The sequence below is a fragment of the Porites lutea genome, chromosome 1, assembly GCF_958299795.1.
Source record: "Porites lutea chromosome 1, jaPorLute2.1, whole genome shotgun sequence".
Classification (NCBI taxonomy): domain Eukaryota; kingdom Metazoa; phylum Cnidaria; class Anthozoa; order Scleractinia; family Poritidae; genus Porites; species Porites lutea.
The window spans coordinates 2104572-2122700 of NC_133201.1; the positions used below are offsets into that span (position 1 = coordinate 2104572).

General features: G+C 41.1%; 2 protein-coding genes across 2 annotated transcripts in view; one reads left to right on the forward strand and one right to left on the reverse strand.

Moving 5' to 3' along the window:
• Positions 1–19: 19 nt before the first annotated feature.
• Positions 20–13520, reverse strand: LOC140932608 (uncharacterized). The gene is made up of 4 exons (XM_073382155.1): positions 13371–13520; positions 8605–9888; positions 5968–6083; positions 20–2090 (listed from the first exon to the last, which is right to left on the reverse strand). The coding sequence occupies exons 2-4, from the start codon at positions 9867–9869 to the stop codon at positions 454–456; spliced, it is 3018 nt and encodes a 1005-aa protein (XP_073238256.1). The 5' UTR covers positions 9870–9888; positions 13371–13520; the 3' UTR covers positions 20–453.
• Positions 13521–14873: 1353 nt separating this feature from the next.
• LOC140932707 (uncharacterized) overlaps positions 14874–18129 on the forward strand; it is an 8542-nt gene continuing 5286 nt past the window's right edge. The window contains exons 1-3 of the mRNA XM_073382253.1: positions 14874–15285; positions 17428–17567; positions 17841–18068. Of these exons, the coding sequence (XP_073238354.1) occupies positions 14900–15285; positions 17428–17567; positions 17841–18068 (754 nt within the window). The 5' untranslated portion in view covers positions 14874–14899. The remainder of the gene's footprint in view (positions 15286–17427; positions 17568–17840; positions 18069–18129) is intronic.

The window sequence follows — 18129 nt, forward strand, 5'->3', positions numbered from 1 at the left end:
TAGCAACACTTGTAAAAGTTTTATTGAATTGAGCCCTGTTTTCTACAAAGGAATATGAAAAGCTTAACAGTACACAATGTGAACAGGCTTCAGAGTGACTTTTTTTAGCCAAATCACAATCAATCGTGAAGCTAAAATAATCTGGCTGAAATAGAAGCAATCGATATAGTTTTGAAAATATCAATGTTTGTTGAGCAATGGCGCGAGTCGAAGTACGTGAAGGGGAAGACGGCCCGGTGAGAGATACAAGGGCGTTCGCGCCCGATCGAGGACCATTAATCCTTGATACTTTTGCTCGTATCGCTACAACCTCGTTCCCAGGTTCTCTCTACTACCCCTGGGAACGAGGTTGGTATCGCTACCCCCTACAGTAGACTCCATCCTCTCCCCCATCCCCCACCCCCAACCCCCTTTTGTTCTTGTTTTAAGATCAGCACCTTAAAATCTGTTAAACTAAACATCCTTCATTTCAGCTGTATTGACGTAAAACGGCTCGTCATCAGCACTGACAAAGGCAGCGTTGTTGAAAGACAATCTGGATTCTCGTTGAAGCTCATCCATGTCGGCATAAACGTGAGAATCATCCTGGGAAATTCCTTGTTCCACATGACGTTTACGATTCTGGTAGTTAACGTAAAATGGTTCGGCGTCATTGTCACCCTCATTGTTATTGTCAATATTGGAATAAATCTCGTCATTGATATCTTGATCATTTTGCTCTGTTAAGTTAGCATTGGCATCGTGCATTGGGTGATTCATATTTTTAGGAGACCTTGTTGGCCATTGGCTCGATATTGAGCGATCTCCGACGACCTCGTAGTTCTCTTCTACCTCTGCTTCCTCTTTCGTACCAGCCTGACAATGATTTACTGAGACATCCTTACCTTTCTTGTCATTTTCATTTTCGACAAGAACATTTTTATTGCCATCTTCATCAAAATCCTGATCAGTTCCCTTTCTAAAAAGTTCCAATTCAGAATGCTGTGCAGCACGTGGCTGGATCTTGCAATCAGGCTGTTCTTGCTCTTTTCTCACCTCCATCGGCTCAATATGATTATTATCAGGCAACGCGGGGTACCCCTTTGTTTTGCGTTTTTCTTTGGGTCGTTTTTTGGCTCTAGGTTTCCGTTTCTTCACCTGTTCGGTTGCATTCGGAAGAAGGACCTGAGCCTCGTCCTCCTGACGAGGGACCATAATATCCTCTTCAAGATGGCCATTCGCCCTTTTAGCACTCTCCGATATCCCGGATGTTATCTTTTCTGAAAGATGTTCATCACCAATGATTTCAGGTTGCTGGTCAAGATTGGCTGTCGATTCTAAATTTTTCTCGCTAGTCGATTTTTCCGTTGATTCCCTTGCATCGGTCTCCATTGAAAGACTTTGCTGCTCATGAAACGTTTCATCTTCAAGCCAATCTTCTTCCCCCGTAGCCGGAAACGAATTATCAACATCAATAAGTACAAGTGAACTCTCCTTCACTTGCGACGATTTTTCGCAAAGATCTAAGTAGTCGCGCATGCTTCTGAAGGCTTTTTGTTGGCATTTCCTTTCACCAGGATTTTCACCGGATAAAAACAGCACTGATGGGCTATCATCAAATGTCTTTATGCCAGAGGAATCATTTAGGTTCTCAAGGTTTTCTGGCTCCTTTAAAGTGAAAACATCGGCTGAATATTCTTGACTCCCAGGTGAATCCTCTAACACAGGTTTCTTATCATCTCCCTCCTGGTCTCCCTGTGAATAAGCGAATGTTCTGTTGATGCTTTTCCACGACTTTTCGGCGTCGGAATTAACAGCAATAGCACGCTTGTTTGATATTACCAAGGGAAATGAAAAAGCGCTGCCGGCTTTAATTTCAGGTGAATTTTCTCTTTCTGGTGGTGTTACATCCGCAGCTGCTTTGAAATAAATGCTCAAATCCTTGTATGTTTTCTCTGCTTTTTTTTGTATTTTCCTGACCCAAATGAAAAGAAACAGCACGACCAGCCACAGTAGAGATAAAATGCACAATAAGACTACGGAGAGTTTAAAAACAGATTCTCCATCACAGGGAATTCCAGTACTCATTTTCCACAAAGTTGGTCTAATATCTAAAGGAAAAATAATGATAAACGTGATGTTCACTATACAAAATACTTTTCAAATGTGACTCCAGTAGACTGAGGAGTTGGACTAACAGTCCTGAGGGGGGAAGGGATGGTTTGAGCCAAAACCCCCGGAGGGTTACTCCTTATGATGGCCCATACGGGGAGGCTCCGCCCGAGAGGGGTACCTTTTTCAGGCTTCAGGTGTATGAAAGGATAGGGATTTTACTAGTTGAAGTATATGAAAGGGTAGGGAGACCTGTCATTTGGGTCTGTGAAAGGGCCGAAAGGGCCGAACAGATAAATTTTATGGCTTTGTAAAGACGGGAACGTTCTATTTTTGTGATTAATTCCTATTTAAGGTGACTCGACCCAGTTTTTTTGGGGGGGTACCATCCTACTTTGAAGCTCTCTGGTATCCCCACCTTTACTTTTATCGTAAGTCTAACACATAGAATGGATAACATATAGATCAATCTACAATATAACATAAAATTTTTGGCGATCGGAGTAAATGTCACGTGGTTATAATGCCACACCCCTTTGAGGTCTGAGTCGAAAATCTGCTGTTGCCGGCATTTTTTCGTGAAAATCTCTCGGCTACACGTAGTGCGCATTAGTGCCTTGCGCTGAAGAGAGTTTCACCAAAATCGCAAAGACCCAATTCGAGAAATTCAGCGGTTTCCAAATTTAGGTCATAATTTATGCGAAAATGATAAGCAAACTTTACACGGATTATATCTAATAAACTATGAGATTCATCTCTTTATTTTGGGCATCGTTATAACAGATGGGTCCTTGAAAGTCAGCAAAACGCTTTAGGGCCTTGTAAATGCGCGCGATTTCGAGCAAAGCAAACATATAGAAATTATAGTTTTCGCTATTTGTTGACGTTTGTCAGCGTTTAAGAGTCCTTCTCACGAAAAAAGTATTTTCTTAAAAATTCGTAGTTTTTTTCCTTCAAATTTTTTCAGGGCCACAATTGATTAACTAACTACCCGGACTCTGAATTTCATGGTCATTGAAAAACTGTGACATTATCTTCTATACGCCCAAACTTGAGTAAACATTGAAGATTTTTAGCGTTTTGGCTGAGTTTGTGCTTTGGGAGTTGTCTATTGTTTCTAGTCTGTCATGATACAGCATTCTTGTTCAGCACGCGTGCAATGACCGCGCTTGGCTGACTTCCGAATGCTCACCGAGATACAATAATTTTGGTACAGTGAGACAGGCCATCGCGTGATAAATAGAGGTTTAACTCACAATTTTTAATCAATTCTCGTGCTTCTTGTGCCTTTGCAAAAAAATCAAGAAGTGCTACACATTAAATCTACTTACTATTGAAAAAATATCGTTTTTTCATAGGTTTAATGCGAGCCAATAATTAAACCAACTCGTGACGGGAATATCTCGGTGAGCATTCGGAAGTCAGCCAAGCGTGGTCATTGCACGCGTGCTGAACAAGAATGCTGTATCATGACAGACTAGAAACAATAGACAACTCCCAAAGCACAAACTCAGCCAAAACGCTAAAAATCTTCAATGTTTACTCAAGTTTGGGCTTATAGAAGATAATGTCACAGTTTTTCAATGACCATGAAATTCAGAGTCCGGGTAGTTAGTTAATCAATTGTGGCCCTGAAAAAATTTGAAGGAAAAAAACTACGAATTTTTAAGAAAATACTTTTTTCGTGAGAAGGACTCTTAAACGCTGACAAACGTCAACAAATAGCGAAAACTATAATTTCTATATGTTTGCTTTGCTCGAAATCGCGCGCATTTACAAGGCCCTAAAGCGTTTTGCTGACTTTCAAGGACCCATCTGTTATAACGATGCCCAAAATAAAGAGATGAATCTCATAGTTTATTAGATATAATCCGTGTAAAGTTTGCTTATCATTTTCGCATAAATTATGACCTAAATTTGGAAACCGCTGAATTTCTCGAATTGGGTCTTTGCGATTTTGGTGAAACTCTCTTCAGCGCAAGGCACTAATGCGCACTATGTGTAGCCGAGAGATTTTCACGAAAAAATGCCGGCAACAGCAGATTTTCGACTCAGACCTCAAAGGGGCGTGGCATTACAACCACGTGACATTTACTCCGATCGCCAAAAATTTTATGTTATATTGTAGATTGATCTATATGTTATCCATTCTATGTGTTAGACTTACGATAAAAGTAAAGGTGGGGATACCAGAGAGCTTCAAAGTAGGATGGTACCCCCCCCCAAAAAAACTGGGTCGAGTCACCTTAAATGACGATGCATTTACAACAGTTAAAAGGGATGCAAAGTTCTAAACAAGGTATGTGAATTTGTCAATAGAAGGTATACAAAAGGGCTACCTTTTTCGTGAAAACTGGTATATAAAAGGGTAGGAGGTTGGACCTCCGGGCGGAGCCTCCCCGTATAAAAATTTGTTGAGTACCCCCCCGGGCCAAAACCATACCGTACACCACTGGTCATGTACGGAATTAACAAGACAAAGCAGTTATGGATTTTCAGTGTTAAGTATTAAGAACTGACATGTCTGCAAAGTAAACGGAAATTATTAAGTAGAAACCCAATTAAGGATAATCCTTAGGTATAAGCGTGCAACAACAAACAAGTCATGGCAAATTTTTTCGTGCATTGTACAACTGTCCTTCCAAAGCCACACAGTCATGCAGGACAGACATACTTCTTTGAAGTAATTTGCGGTTTTAACGCTTATTTGGCGAGAAAATTGTGAAATAATTATCTCTGAATGGGATTAAACAGTAAAGCCAACTTTTATTCGGTCGGTTTGTATTCCAAATAAGGATATCTCTCTGGAATCTCTGTCTGTCTTCCTATCTCTAAATGCAGTTAAGGAAAGGTTGTCTGTTTGCAATGAACGCTTCTTAGATAATGTGCGCAATGGAAAAAAACAGCAGACTAAAACAGAGCCGTTAATCTGTCTGCAAATCCATTATTGGAATTTTCGATTCCTTTTTGTTGAATGAAGTTTACATAGAGACACTATTTCACGAACATTAAACAAACTGAATTTCTTTCCAAAAAGCATTTTGGCTATCTGACGTGATCAGAAGCTTTAAGAATGACTACCTCTTTCACGACCTTTTCTTATCACCGAGCGCGCATATCACCAAAACACCTCAGGAGATTTCTTGACCGCTTTCATAAGTGCAGTGAGGTGGGGATGGGTGAGAAAGTAGATTCAGATCAATTTAGATTTCTAGGTAACTGCCCACCTACCCCTCCCCTAAGTCAACATTAACACTTACTTCTCCTCAGGGCAAAATGGTGGCTTAGGGGAGGGGTAGGTGGGGAGGTTACCAGAAAATTAAATCCGTAGTTTCTTCCTCTTTAAAGATTCTGATCAGCAGCGAGAAATGTCAGTATGCGGAAGTGTCCAATTATGCAACAGAAACCACAATTTAAAAATGAGGATATTCAAAATTCACGTTGTCCCATCTCATGTATTTAGCCGATCTATCCCTAATATAACGAACATATAGTTATGAGCGAGTACTCCGTAAATGGTAATAAACGAAATGAAAATTTGCTTCTGTTGTAGAAAACGGGGAAGATTAAAGAATACCAACACTAGCAAAAATGAAGCAAATTTGTTTTGTCGAACCTATATTTTTCTGTCATACTGTGCTTAAGGGCTGATCATGGTTTTCAAATTTGCCTGCAATCAAAACGACACGAGTGCTGCCTTAACACAACCCATCAAACCTCCGCGCCCTGAGTTCCTTTGTTTTGGTTATCGTGTCGTCTTTCCGCGGTTCACGGTGTTCGATTGAAAAACGCAACAGTTTCAAATGGGCACCGAATGTAATTATTTGGAATGAGTACATTTGAAATACGTTGGAAATCGTCACGAATGATACTAACCTTTTTGTAATCTCGTACTTGCTTGTACTTGAGGGAAGAGACAGAAATAAAAACCCCCAAACAACGTCCCCGATCGTTGTTTGAAATGCGTCAAATTACACGTCACAGCGGACGAACTTCATTTCTGGGTCGCAAGGTCAATTTCTCTTTCCTTTCGCGCGCGCGCCCTTGAGGTTCTCGCGCGTCCGAATTCCTTAAACCTGAAAAACCTGAGTTAGACCTAACCTCTTTTATTTCAATACTCAGCATCAACGCCATCAATTTTATTTTAATTTCTACTCTAAAAAAGGGTAATATTCAGTTCGAAAATTCAGCTAGCCCAGGCCTTAACCCCAACCCCCCCCCCCCCCCCCCCCCACCTCCAGGCTTATACTCTTTTGAAAATGAGGTCGTGTTTGAATGTCCCATCAGGGGTCATAATGGCTCCTTGTTCAAAACCATGGTTACAGTGGGAAGTCATTACCCCCAGCCCCTGGGTGGTCTATATTTCCATATCTGATTTAGAGCTAATTCCATATCTGATTTATAACTAGCTGAACAACCCCAAACGTGCACTATCGAAGGTGAACTTACCATCGATAGATCGATGGAGGTAAGCATGTTTTAGCCATTTTTTAAAATAAGAATTATTTTGAATGAATAATAAAACAATTAATGAATTCGGCTTACGTACGCGTATCATATGAAGAATTATGGAGATCTCGGAGGGTGTTATCCGTCGAGGCCGTATAACACCCTCCTCGATCTCCATAATTCTTCATAAGATACTCAGCCTCACCCATTAATTGTTAATCAACAACAACAGTTGTTTTATTTTTAATTATCATCAAGATAGCAATGCGTCAGTGGATTCTGGATCGGGATCTACTGTTTATACTCCAGCTAAGCAAAGGTGAAAAGTTACGAGTGTTCAATGTAGCTTTAAACGATTCGAGTCGGTCACTGTCATAGGTACACTTACTGGCATATAAGACAACCTCGTCCCCAGGGCTTTTCCCTCAAAAAATGGGTGGGGCCGGGAAAAGATCGTTCAGGGCTTTCGTCCGCTAGCTCTGAATAATTGAACAAACTGTCAATCGCTTCCCGCTCGTCGTGGTTTAGCTGGAGAACATCAGCAGTAATTCCTCTTTTCTGCAGCACTTTAAGTTGGTCCTCTATAATAGAGTTTAAAGGACAAACAACTATCACAATATTCTTGTCTGCTTTGACAGGCAAGAAGTCCGGTAGGAGCTGAAACAGCAGAGATTTGCCGAAACCGGTCGGTAGAACAGCAATAATATCTTGGCCTTTCAGTAAGCATTCAAAGCATTTAACCTGAAGCGGTTTTAAACAGAACGACGGAAAGTTACAACGATTAAAGGCAGATCCAAGTCGACTAAGCACGCTTATCGCAGACAATGTCTCCGCCATCTTGGTTTGTCACTTTTAATTTATGCAAACCTGGCAAAACCTGGCAAATTTATTACACCCAGGATTTCAGGGTGTAAGATAGACACGTGACCAGCCGATGCCAGGGCCTTTTCCCGGCCCCACCCATTTTTTGAGGGAAAAGCCCTGGGGACGAGGTTGCATATAAGAAAGACATGAAATTTACTAAATGGATAATACTTATCTAGTAAACAATAAAGCATATGGTGTTGATGAATTCTCTTCTCTGCCAACATCTGACCTCCTGATAAACATAACACACTTAGAAAATTTATATTAACTTTTGCATTTAAGTTATTTCTTAGCCTGAGAAAACAGTCGACATTTGGCGACGCCACCGCTGGTTTCCCCGCGAAATGACGTCTGAGAAACGAGCGCAGACATTCCATACTGATGACGCGTCACTATCCCGATCTGAGTAGCAGTTTTGACATAAAATGTGCTTTTATTTTGTTTTGTTTTTTTTAGAAATTGAAGCCTAACGTCTAGTTTGTTTTTTAGCGCATTTGCCGAGTATTTCATACCGCGTGAACTATGAACACAGGACTGTTGTTAGTTGGGCTAGCCCCGGGCAAGAGAACGGAGAGCATGTCGCTCTAATTTTCTGCTGTACGCCTACTCACAATAACTCAGTTCTATCCTTGGAGTTGCCAAATCGCTGCTTAAGAAAAACTATGGAACATATGGTACAGGTAACAGAAATGTTACAATAATATTACAATGAAGCAACCTTACTTAAATTAAGCGTTGAAAAAACTTACAAGCGTAGAAAAAAATAAATATTTTACAGGTTATATTTAACGGCTGGTGGTGAAACGTTTCCGATCGCCGGGAAGTAAGTCGACGCATGCGTGATTTACTCCCAATTGGCTGGTCAAACCAAGTTCACGAAAGTTGTTCTATTTTTGTCCTTGTTACGATAGCGAGCTTGCACGCGATACTGTTTCTTATTAACACAGATAAAATAAAAAATACAGGTACTTTATCTAGCTGTTTGTGAAAGGCGCTTATCGCCATCTTTGCAGAAAAATACTACGAATATCCCAACAACCTGCCAGAGCAGCGAAATTGTAGCACACACTTGAATGGCTGTTTGGAAATTTGCGCCGACCCCGACGTCCCGGCAGGTCTGTTTACCCGTGATATAAGATATTACTGTACATGTGTACTCTTATTTCTTGACATTTGTTTATTTGCGTAATCGGGGGCTAATCGTCAAAGACTGGATTGTTCTTACCATGGGGGGATTGTCTTCGAAGCTCGTTACTGTTCTCATAAAAAGGGGTCTTGTCAGAATACTGGACGCTTAGAGTGGCTTCCAAGTCCCCTTTTTGGTTTTGGTAAATTACTTCTGGCTTTACAAAAGCAGTTTTGTCCAAGCTGCTTTTGTTGTCCCCTTCACGGATACTCTCGTAAAATTGTTCAGAAACACTCTGGCGGTTCTTCTGATGCTCTGCCTTAGTTGCGCAAGCCAATTTTTCTTTATCATCACCATCTTCAGCTCGAGTTTCCGATTCTTCTCCGCTTATTAGATTGAGATAATCATTCTCCTTTTCATCGCAAGAAATCCTTTTCTCGTCTTTGGTGTTTTTGTTGGCTCGTTGAGGCACTTGTGGAATGGCGACAAATCCTTGAGGACCCTTTGACTCCTTTAGTACCCGAGGATTAACATAATCATAATCCAATTGTGCGCCATCTTTTACATTAAGAGTAGCTTTTGCGTTGTCTTGTCTTTCCGACGAACACACGGACGTGGATTTATTTTCGCCTTCCGTTTGATTTTCCCGTGATTTTTCTCCCGGTACACAGTCTATGGGAGTAAGGTATTCAGAATCGTCTCCTTGGCGAGGCTTCGACATTTCGGCGCGATGCGATACTCCTGACGGGGTATCGGAAGCAATGACCGCAAGGTACTCATTCTCATAGTCAGCCTGTGTTGTATCCATTTCCACGTATGCTTCTTGATCATCTGTTATGCCTTTTTTGTTACCTTTCTTAATATTATTCTGCACATCAGTCACTGGTGAGGCTTCATATAGTTTTGCATAGCTTGCATCGGTTTGACACTTAAGGCTCTTGTAAATTTTTCTTTTGACGCTTGTCGCATCATCATCAGGTGCTCCTACGAAAGAATTTAATCCTTCTGGAGGCCCGTCTTCTGACGCTAAAGCCAAGTTTTCTGACCCGTTTACTAGATCTCTTTCTTGAGCATACCCGGCATCAACTGAAGTTTTGTCTACATCACTTTCGTTCACTGCCAAATCTGAGTATGAACTTGGACTAATTTGGGGCATTCGCAAAATAGTTCCTGTGCTTACATCTACCGTTGTCTTGTTTACTCGACGCTGAATCTTGCATAGCCATACAGTGATGACAAGAATTAACAGCCACAAAATGGATAAAATAGACAACAGCCCCAGTGCACACTTGAATAGAATATCATCATCATCAGTTATGTTAAATCCAAACACCATTTTGCGTAATCAGACAAATCTGAAGAAAGCAAGTAAAACAATGTTCTCATTAGAACAATGACCGGTTTTTACCGATGTGGGGGGGGGGGGGGGGAACGGGTAGTGGAGAAGGTGCCCCATCTCATCTCCCTAAGACTATCCCTGAGTGAATTGCACCGCGGACGAGATCAGTACTCACCAGCCGAATGAATGAACATGACTCAGCTGCCTAACCCTTTCTATATGAGGAGTAGGAAGTCTTTAATAAAGTCAATATTGCATTACGCTGAATGTTAACTTGATAGTGATATAAATAAGCCACTTGCATTCCAGACCCTTACGTTTGTATATTGGATTTTCGTTCGGCCAATAACTCATTTGCTTGAAGCCAGAAAGGAAGAGGCGTCTCCAAAGAATATCGATGACTCATTTCCTCGTACAAACATGAAGTCACGTCTTGCATTCAATGACTTTCAAAATGGCGCTGCCGGAAATCTTACCCGTTGCTATGTGACATCATACTGGAATGCGGGGTGGGTGGGTCAAGAAATGCTCAGTCGGAAAAAATAAAGTCGTCCCCTCCTTCTTGCTTGTAGCTACAATCTTGGACAGAATAAAATGGAACAGCAAACCCCCATCCCCGCCCCCCCCCCCCCCCCCCCCAAAATCAAGGATGAAGCCAAAACGCGCCATTTTCCTATCCTTGATTTGGGGGGAGGGGGGGTACAATTTCCCATCTATTTTGTCCAAGAATGTAGCTTTCTTGATTTCTTCACTTATTTCCCCATTTCTAGCCAGAGATCTCCGGCCAGCCTCAGGGCAATCCCTCTAGTTGTAACAGACGGGGACGCCGTTCATCGCGATATGCGCTTAAATGTAAGTCTACGACCGTCATCTGTCCTCTCCGCCTGCTCAGCTCAGTCGGGAGAGCGCCAGTCTGCTGAGCGGGAGTTCGCGGGTTCAAACCCCGGCTGGGGCAACACTCAGGAGACGTCTGCACGTAGGCAAGAGAAGAAAGTGTATCAGAAACACGTCTGAAGGCAAAACCACAACGACAACGGATCTTTAGTAGACCTGGATCAGTAAAATCTTGAGTACCAAATTTTAAACTTTTAAGTACTGTTTTAAAAAACAGTAAACTGATATGATCCTTACGGCAGGAGAGAGAGAGAGAAAAAAGAAGAGAGATAGGAAAAATAAAGAAAGAATACAAAAATAAAGTGGTGAATTATATTTGCGCGATATTTCCGTTGGCAACACAAACCTTCAACGAGGGCTGTGAAAAAAAAATGAATGATTAGCCTCAGCTAGCCCCAATGGAAGGTTTGTGTTACAAACCGAAATATCGGGCAAATATAATTCACCACTTTATATTTGTTTTCTTTCTTTATTTTTTCTATCACTCTTCCTGCCGTAAGGATCAGTTCACTGTTTTAGAGAAGAAAGGGCTGCCTTTGTGATGACATTTGCAAACGGTTAGACTTTCTAGTCTTCTCGGATAAGGACGAAAAACTGTAGGTCCCGTCTCACAGCACTTTCACTTAGCTGGTTCTTGAGGGACGTAAAAGACCCCGCACCACTGTTCGAAAAAAGCGGGGGACGTAGACCCCGGTGGTGTGGGCAACCTTTCCTGGGCTGGGTGGGTTTTCTGTAAAGAGAGATCTTTTATAGAGATAACCTCATGATCCTCCTTTAGGTGTTGTTATAGCTACCTGTAAACAATGTACGTAAGAGGCGCAATTTTTCGCGTTCTTCGAGCGAACAATCTGTCTTCTGTCTGGATGGGTTTAAACGGCTGAAAAACGACCTAGTTACTGAGAGAATAGCTCACCAAATAAAGTTCCCCAAACCACATTCTTTCACGCACATGATCATAATATTATTATTTAGATGGTAAGATGATAAAGCTGTTATGATATTTGAGCATGCGGCTTTCAGAGAAAAATGATCTAGAAGCGGTGCCATATTACATGAAAATGTTTGGCTCCAGGGGCGGGTGCGGAGGGTGACCCGCTGTAAAAATGACGATGGTGGTGTCGGAATCGAAACAACCCAAAAAGGTACAAGAATCTACAGTAGACTCTCGATAACTCGAACCCTCGCTAACTCGAACCTCGCGCTAACACGAACCAAAGCCTATTTCCGCTGGATTTCCTTCATACTTTTACTGTAATTTTACCGTCGGTAACTCGAACTTCCGCCTACTCGAAGTAGTTTTTGTTTCCCCTCGGATCATTTCTACAGTATTTTACCCTCGATAACTCGTACAATGCTTTAAGGTCTTGAAAAGATCGGAAAAAAAAGTGTACTAGCGTCCGAAACATTGAACCTTGACGTGTTTTGGCATATTACTAGTGGAAGCTGATGTTGTTTGTCACAAATCTAACATGAAACAGCTTTACTTCTCAAAATGCTTGCTCTATTTAGGCTATGTTTTCGACTCGTTTTGTTCCGTTACGTTCTGATTTATAACCTAGAAGTTTCTTTGAATTTTCATTAACCATTTTTTTACAATTAAATGTGATTAAAATGTTCTCTGTACCGTAAAAAATGTTTTTTTTTCCCTTCTTTTCGGCTGTATTTTCTTTGAGCTCCCGATAACTCAAACTTTTTTCGAGTTCCCTTGAAGGTTCGAGTTATCGGGAGTCGACTGTACTTTTATAGGAGGAGGAGAGGCACAACCTAATTTTCCATAAGAGGAACCTTCGCGGTACCAATTCAAAAATAATACCACGGTATAGTCAGTGTAGGTAAATCGACCCGACGAGCTCCCCGTTAATTTTTACGGGGGTCCCCGGGGGTTTTGGCTTCCGTGCAACTCCACATTCTGAACAGATTTTAATTCTTGAAATAATTGACCCTGGGTTTGATAAATTTGCATAGAAGCATTTTAAAAACTTTTCAAAAGGCAATAAATTGTCCTCTCTTATATATATAAATTTTTGGAGGGGTTCAATTACAAGTGCTAAAAATGAAAGCAGGAAGAACATAACAGCACACGTCAAACATGCATCCTGTCGGCCTTTTCCTGTTTCATCTAAACCAAGGCGGGAGAATGAAAGACTCTGGTTGCGCCGATATAAATGAATCATCAACAAGGAAGGCTCTATGAGCAAAGTGCAAAAACTACGACCCAAAAGCGAAGTTAATTTGTCCTTACAATTTGAATGTAGTCATTTCCACCTGCAGCTTTACAAAATGGAGTGTTATTACCGAATAAATATAAAACGAACCAGTTATCTTTTGTTCTTGTTTCGAATTAAAGAACACATTAATATTGATATTTTCGTGAGGTTGAAACAACACAAACCGGATTTATGGAAAACGTGTAAGAAAATGTTCTATCAGGATAACGAACAATCATACGTCAATGAGAAATACGGCTGAAACTAGCAGTAGAGTACTTGATACAGGACACAGTCGATACATCCTAACAATCGATCACACTATGATTTCCTTAAGATGGAGGATCACATCACATACGTGATACACGAGCGCTAATTACCCGCTTGAATAACTTACTTGAATGAAATCTCGATTTATAACAACCTCAAGTAGCCAGGCAATCCAACACGACGGAAGATTCCTCTTCCCTTCACAGACAACTTTTTGGAGTATGTAGTAAGGAAACTAGGCAGAAGCCATGAGCGTGGATCTCGCGGAATGTGTATCCGTCGGCGTTATCGCTGTAAGTAATTTCCTCGTGTGCCCTGGGTTCAAGTATTCCAAGTAGTCTGGGCGAGGGGATAAATTTCGAGGACACGCGGACACGCGTGTTTCCCACGCGGGTTCTATAACAACTAACCAAATAAACTAACTGGCACCAGTCACACAGGCTACGAGGTTCAAGGCAGAGTTCAAGTGATGCTCCAGTTTAATTTCCAGGCCAGGCGTTTCTCTCTTCGATAAGTCACCTTTTTGATGATACAGCGGTGGATCCAACGGGGAGGTACCCCGGGGGAGGACGGGGCGTCTGATCTCCAATCGCGATCCAAAGACCGATAAAGCCGATATAGGATCATTTTTTGAAATGTACGAGACTCTATTTTTTTTTCCACTGAAGGTTTGTACGCAAGGGCTACGTTTTTTAAGTTTGATGGCAAGTTTGTGTTATGGCGAGTTGAGTGGAGGCCCGGGAGGTACTCCCTCATATAAGCCAAATAACAGGTATGTGCCCCCCCCCCCCCCCCAAAGGGTAGCGTTTTTGCGCCGTTTCGGTCTGAAAACGGGTATAGATTTTGCACATTTTGGTCTGGAATCTGGTATGGTTTTCGTGCTAACTACTTGAGTGCATGAACGTATTTTTCGTTTCTATTTCAAATCAATAACCCCGGAGAAAGATAATATGCGAATTCGAAAGGGTCGTTTTAAGAAATTTTTTGTTGGCGTTCTAATCTCAGTAACTGAAAACAGCTCTGGAGTTTAAAGGCCAGTCTTAAAACGACATTTTTTGGCATGAAATAGGGTCAGGATTTGAAGAATCGGGCGGCAAACTGAGCACAACCCCATCAATACCAAGTGGTACCCCCGGAGTTGAGTGAGCAACTGACTGGACGTAACAGTCCTGGCGCTGGCGTAATCTAAAAAGCTGATCCTACCACGTAAGGAGCGCTGGTCGTCAATGTTGGATATTTATCAGACAAAAAAATTGTAAAAGAAATGATAAGCCCAAACGAACTGTAGCCTGATTGCAGACGCCCCCTACCCTAAAAATCGTTTTTTAAGGGGGGCGCGGGGACATTTGTACACAGGCTCAAGGAGGGGGTGCTTATACGGGGCTTCTGTTTGAAAGACCCTGAGGTAGGAAGGCCAAAAAAATATATATATTCCCGACTGTAAATTTTGTTTCAGCGGGCCAAAAGAACTACTATATTTTTCAACGTCATTTTTAATAATGCGCAAGGTCTGTGTTACATATAAAGATAAAAAATTATTCAATTTTTACGAAAATCGTCTCGTCCCCAGGGTCTTCTCTTTTTCAAGATGCAGGGTGATTTCTGGGATAGGGAAAGTCCATGACATATCAATGCAAACGGAAGAATCGTAGAGCAATGGAGGTCAGGCTGAGAGGACATCGTGTTGCGATTCTTAAAGATTTGGAACCAAAGAAACACTGGAATTACCTGATTCAAGAAGGGGTTCTTGATTATGACGATCTGGATGACCTTAAAGCCGAGAAAACAAGGAAAGCCCGAGCTGAACTTCTTTTAGGAAAGGTGTTACTTGCGGGAACACAAAAAATTAATATATTTGTGAAGTCTTTGAGAATTTATCAGCCCCATTTGAACGAGTTACTTCGGACAGACTTACCAGAAACGCTACAAAGACAACAAGGTAATTATATCGAGTCTGGCAACTGTACTGAAGTCGTTTTCTTGAAGGGTTCATGTTTTGAAGTGTTTATTAAGGTTCAGTTGGAACTACACGTACTGCATTTGTAGTTTAATCTTCAGTAAAACCTTTAATAAAAGGTCCCTTAAGTCTTTCGAACTCAAGGATATTAGATTCCATTTTTATTTTAACTCGAAGGTTTAAATGGAGGTATAGCCAATTTCCTTTCCAATGGGGCATGATGTTTCCATTTTCCTGTTAACATCCCCACCGGTGCCAGAATCCCTAAGGATTCCCCCATCATATGAAATGTTCACAAAAACCTGTGACAAACAGGCACCTACTGCAGCTCAGAAATACTAAGCTACCATAGTGATTGGGAAGTGTGAGGATCAAAACCATTTTAAGGTTTAAAATTTGTGTTATTAAAATTGATTTCATTTTCACTTCTATAATATTTATCTGCCAGCTTTTTCTTTGTTATACTACTACATGAAAAATTTCTGCAATTTGATTTGCTTAGAGCAGTGGTATTTCAGCTTAATTTGAAATACCTACATGTGAAAATTACAAACCTTTTGCGGGTAGTAGTATAAACTTATAATAGCATGATTTGTACTTGATATTTGGCATGAATACCACTCGTGATATTTCAAAATTGTCTCTAATTTCACTCGCCTAACGGCTCGTGAAATTACGTATAACAATTTTAAAATATCACTCGTGGTATTTATGCCAAATATCACTACAAATAATGCTATTACCTATACTAATAGCAGGGCTCGAAATTGCGACTGATACAGTCACCAATGCGACTAACATTTTCTCCTTAACCTTGACGACTAAAAATTATGGTTTAGTTGCCACTTTGGCGACCAGATTTCTCGGTGATTTAGGTTTAAATTAAAAGAGTAAAATTAAAACAAACATTCCATCCTATCTTGCTTTGCTTGCACCATAAAAAATGTGCCCAATCGCATATACAAAGCGAGTTTACCTGCAAATTTATACCGACTTCTGTCTGCGATATTTTCAAACAAGCAAATCTGATGGATCGCACCATACTACAGCACTTCTGATAGGTCGCAGAAGTCTAATTTTGCAGGATTTTCAAAAACAGATTCTTGGAAAATTTTCTGGGCTAACTTCACCGAAAACAAGTGATAAAAAACGGCCGATTTCGTGGGAATTTTCTGGGTAAATTTCACTTGAAATCGGTCGATTTTGCATTGATTTAATGAGTGTGTTTAATGTTTTTAACAGAAATAATCATTTGCTATTTTAACAACAAGGCGCTCAAAAAATGAGCCAACGGCAAAGCTTTTAACATCATGACTAGTACTCAGTTTTTTGCAACATAATTTACGCCTGGTAGTTTTGGGATGTTGTTCGCTCGTTGTGGTGATGAAGTTTCAAGATAAATTTGCAAGTTTACGGCAATTAAACAGCCGCAATAGCCAAGATAAGTTTCAATTATGTTTTATTGGCATGTATTTGATAAGATTTCTGGCGAATTTCGCGATATTGCGCAGGTTGATATGAATTTCATGGCTCTGCGACCATGCTAAATATCGGAAGCCCTGATACTATGATTTGCGTCATTTACATTATACAAACTGGCTACTAAAAATTTGCATCTGGCAACTATATTTCTCCAGTTGGTCACCAAGAGGCAACCTGAGGATTTTTTTCATTTTCAGCCCTGAATAAGTGTGATTTTCATACCCATATTTACCTAAATTTCCAAAAAATGCAACAACTTCCAAACAGTTCTGAAGATGTTCCAATGACTTCCAAACTTTGCCGAAGATTTCCTGTAATGTTCAGATGATTTCCAAAGGTTACCGAATCTGCAATGCAGGTTGCCAAATCTTTGTGCCATCTTGCGGAGATCAAGTTGTGCGGGTAAAACATTGACCTGTATACATGGTATTAATGTTTTCAATAAGCGGGCATGTGGCATGGTTGACTACTCCTCAACATATGCGAAAGACTGGTTTTGAAAGCTTACATGCATGTTACTAAAGTGGTAGGCTCGCAGCTCTTACAAGGTTGCATCTGATTGGCTCTTGCAAATGTTCGGTGGTGGGGGTGGCAGCCAATCAGAGATCACTATTTCACTATTTCAGTGGTCGCATCTCACTCACTGCAACTAACATGACTAGACCGATGCTAGACCACTAACGTTGACTTACATCTAAGAAATATATCCATTTTTGTACATTGGACCGTACGCATATCGTTTGAGAGAAAAGAGAAGAGATCGTGGTGGCGAGGGTGGCCGGAGTGGCAAAGGTGGCCTGGGTGGCAGAGGTAGCCAGGGTGGTGGAGGTGGCGTGGGTGGTGGAGGTGGTGAGGGTGACCAGAGTAGCCAGGGTGGCGGTAGTGGTGAGGGTAGCCAAGGTGTATATTGTTTACTAGCCATTAAATGGCCAATGTGATTCTGTTAATCGTCTTAAATATTTTTTAAAGCTAAGCAGCATGCAAGATCGACTGTCCAAGGCCCCCGCTTAGTAATGTGTTGGTCATTTTCAGATCAAAAAAGAAACTGGACTTAGCAAAGCTACACAATGATATCAGTGAATGCTTTTCGAAAATTGATCCCTCTACCATCCGGGATATCAACGATTTTAATATCTAAATACAACATCTCTTTAACAGAAATCTATGACGCAGTTGCACCAATTGAATCTCGATGGCTTAAACATCGTCCATATGCCCCGTGGTACAGTGGCGACCTTCGACAGGTTAAACATGAAAAGCGAAGATTAGAACGGAAATACAGGAAGTCGGGTCTCCCAGTAGAAAAGCAACTGTTTGAGGATAAATGCCTTGAAATGTATCAACCGTCACGAACTTTAAGATCAGCGTCACGTTCACTACGCTGCGGTACAGATTACAGTCTTGGCATTCTTAATGTCTTCTGGTAGGGAGTTCCACAATTTCGGTG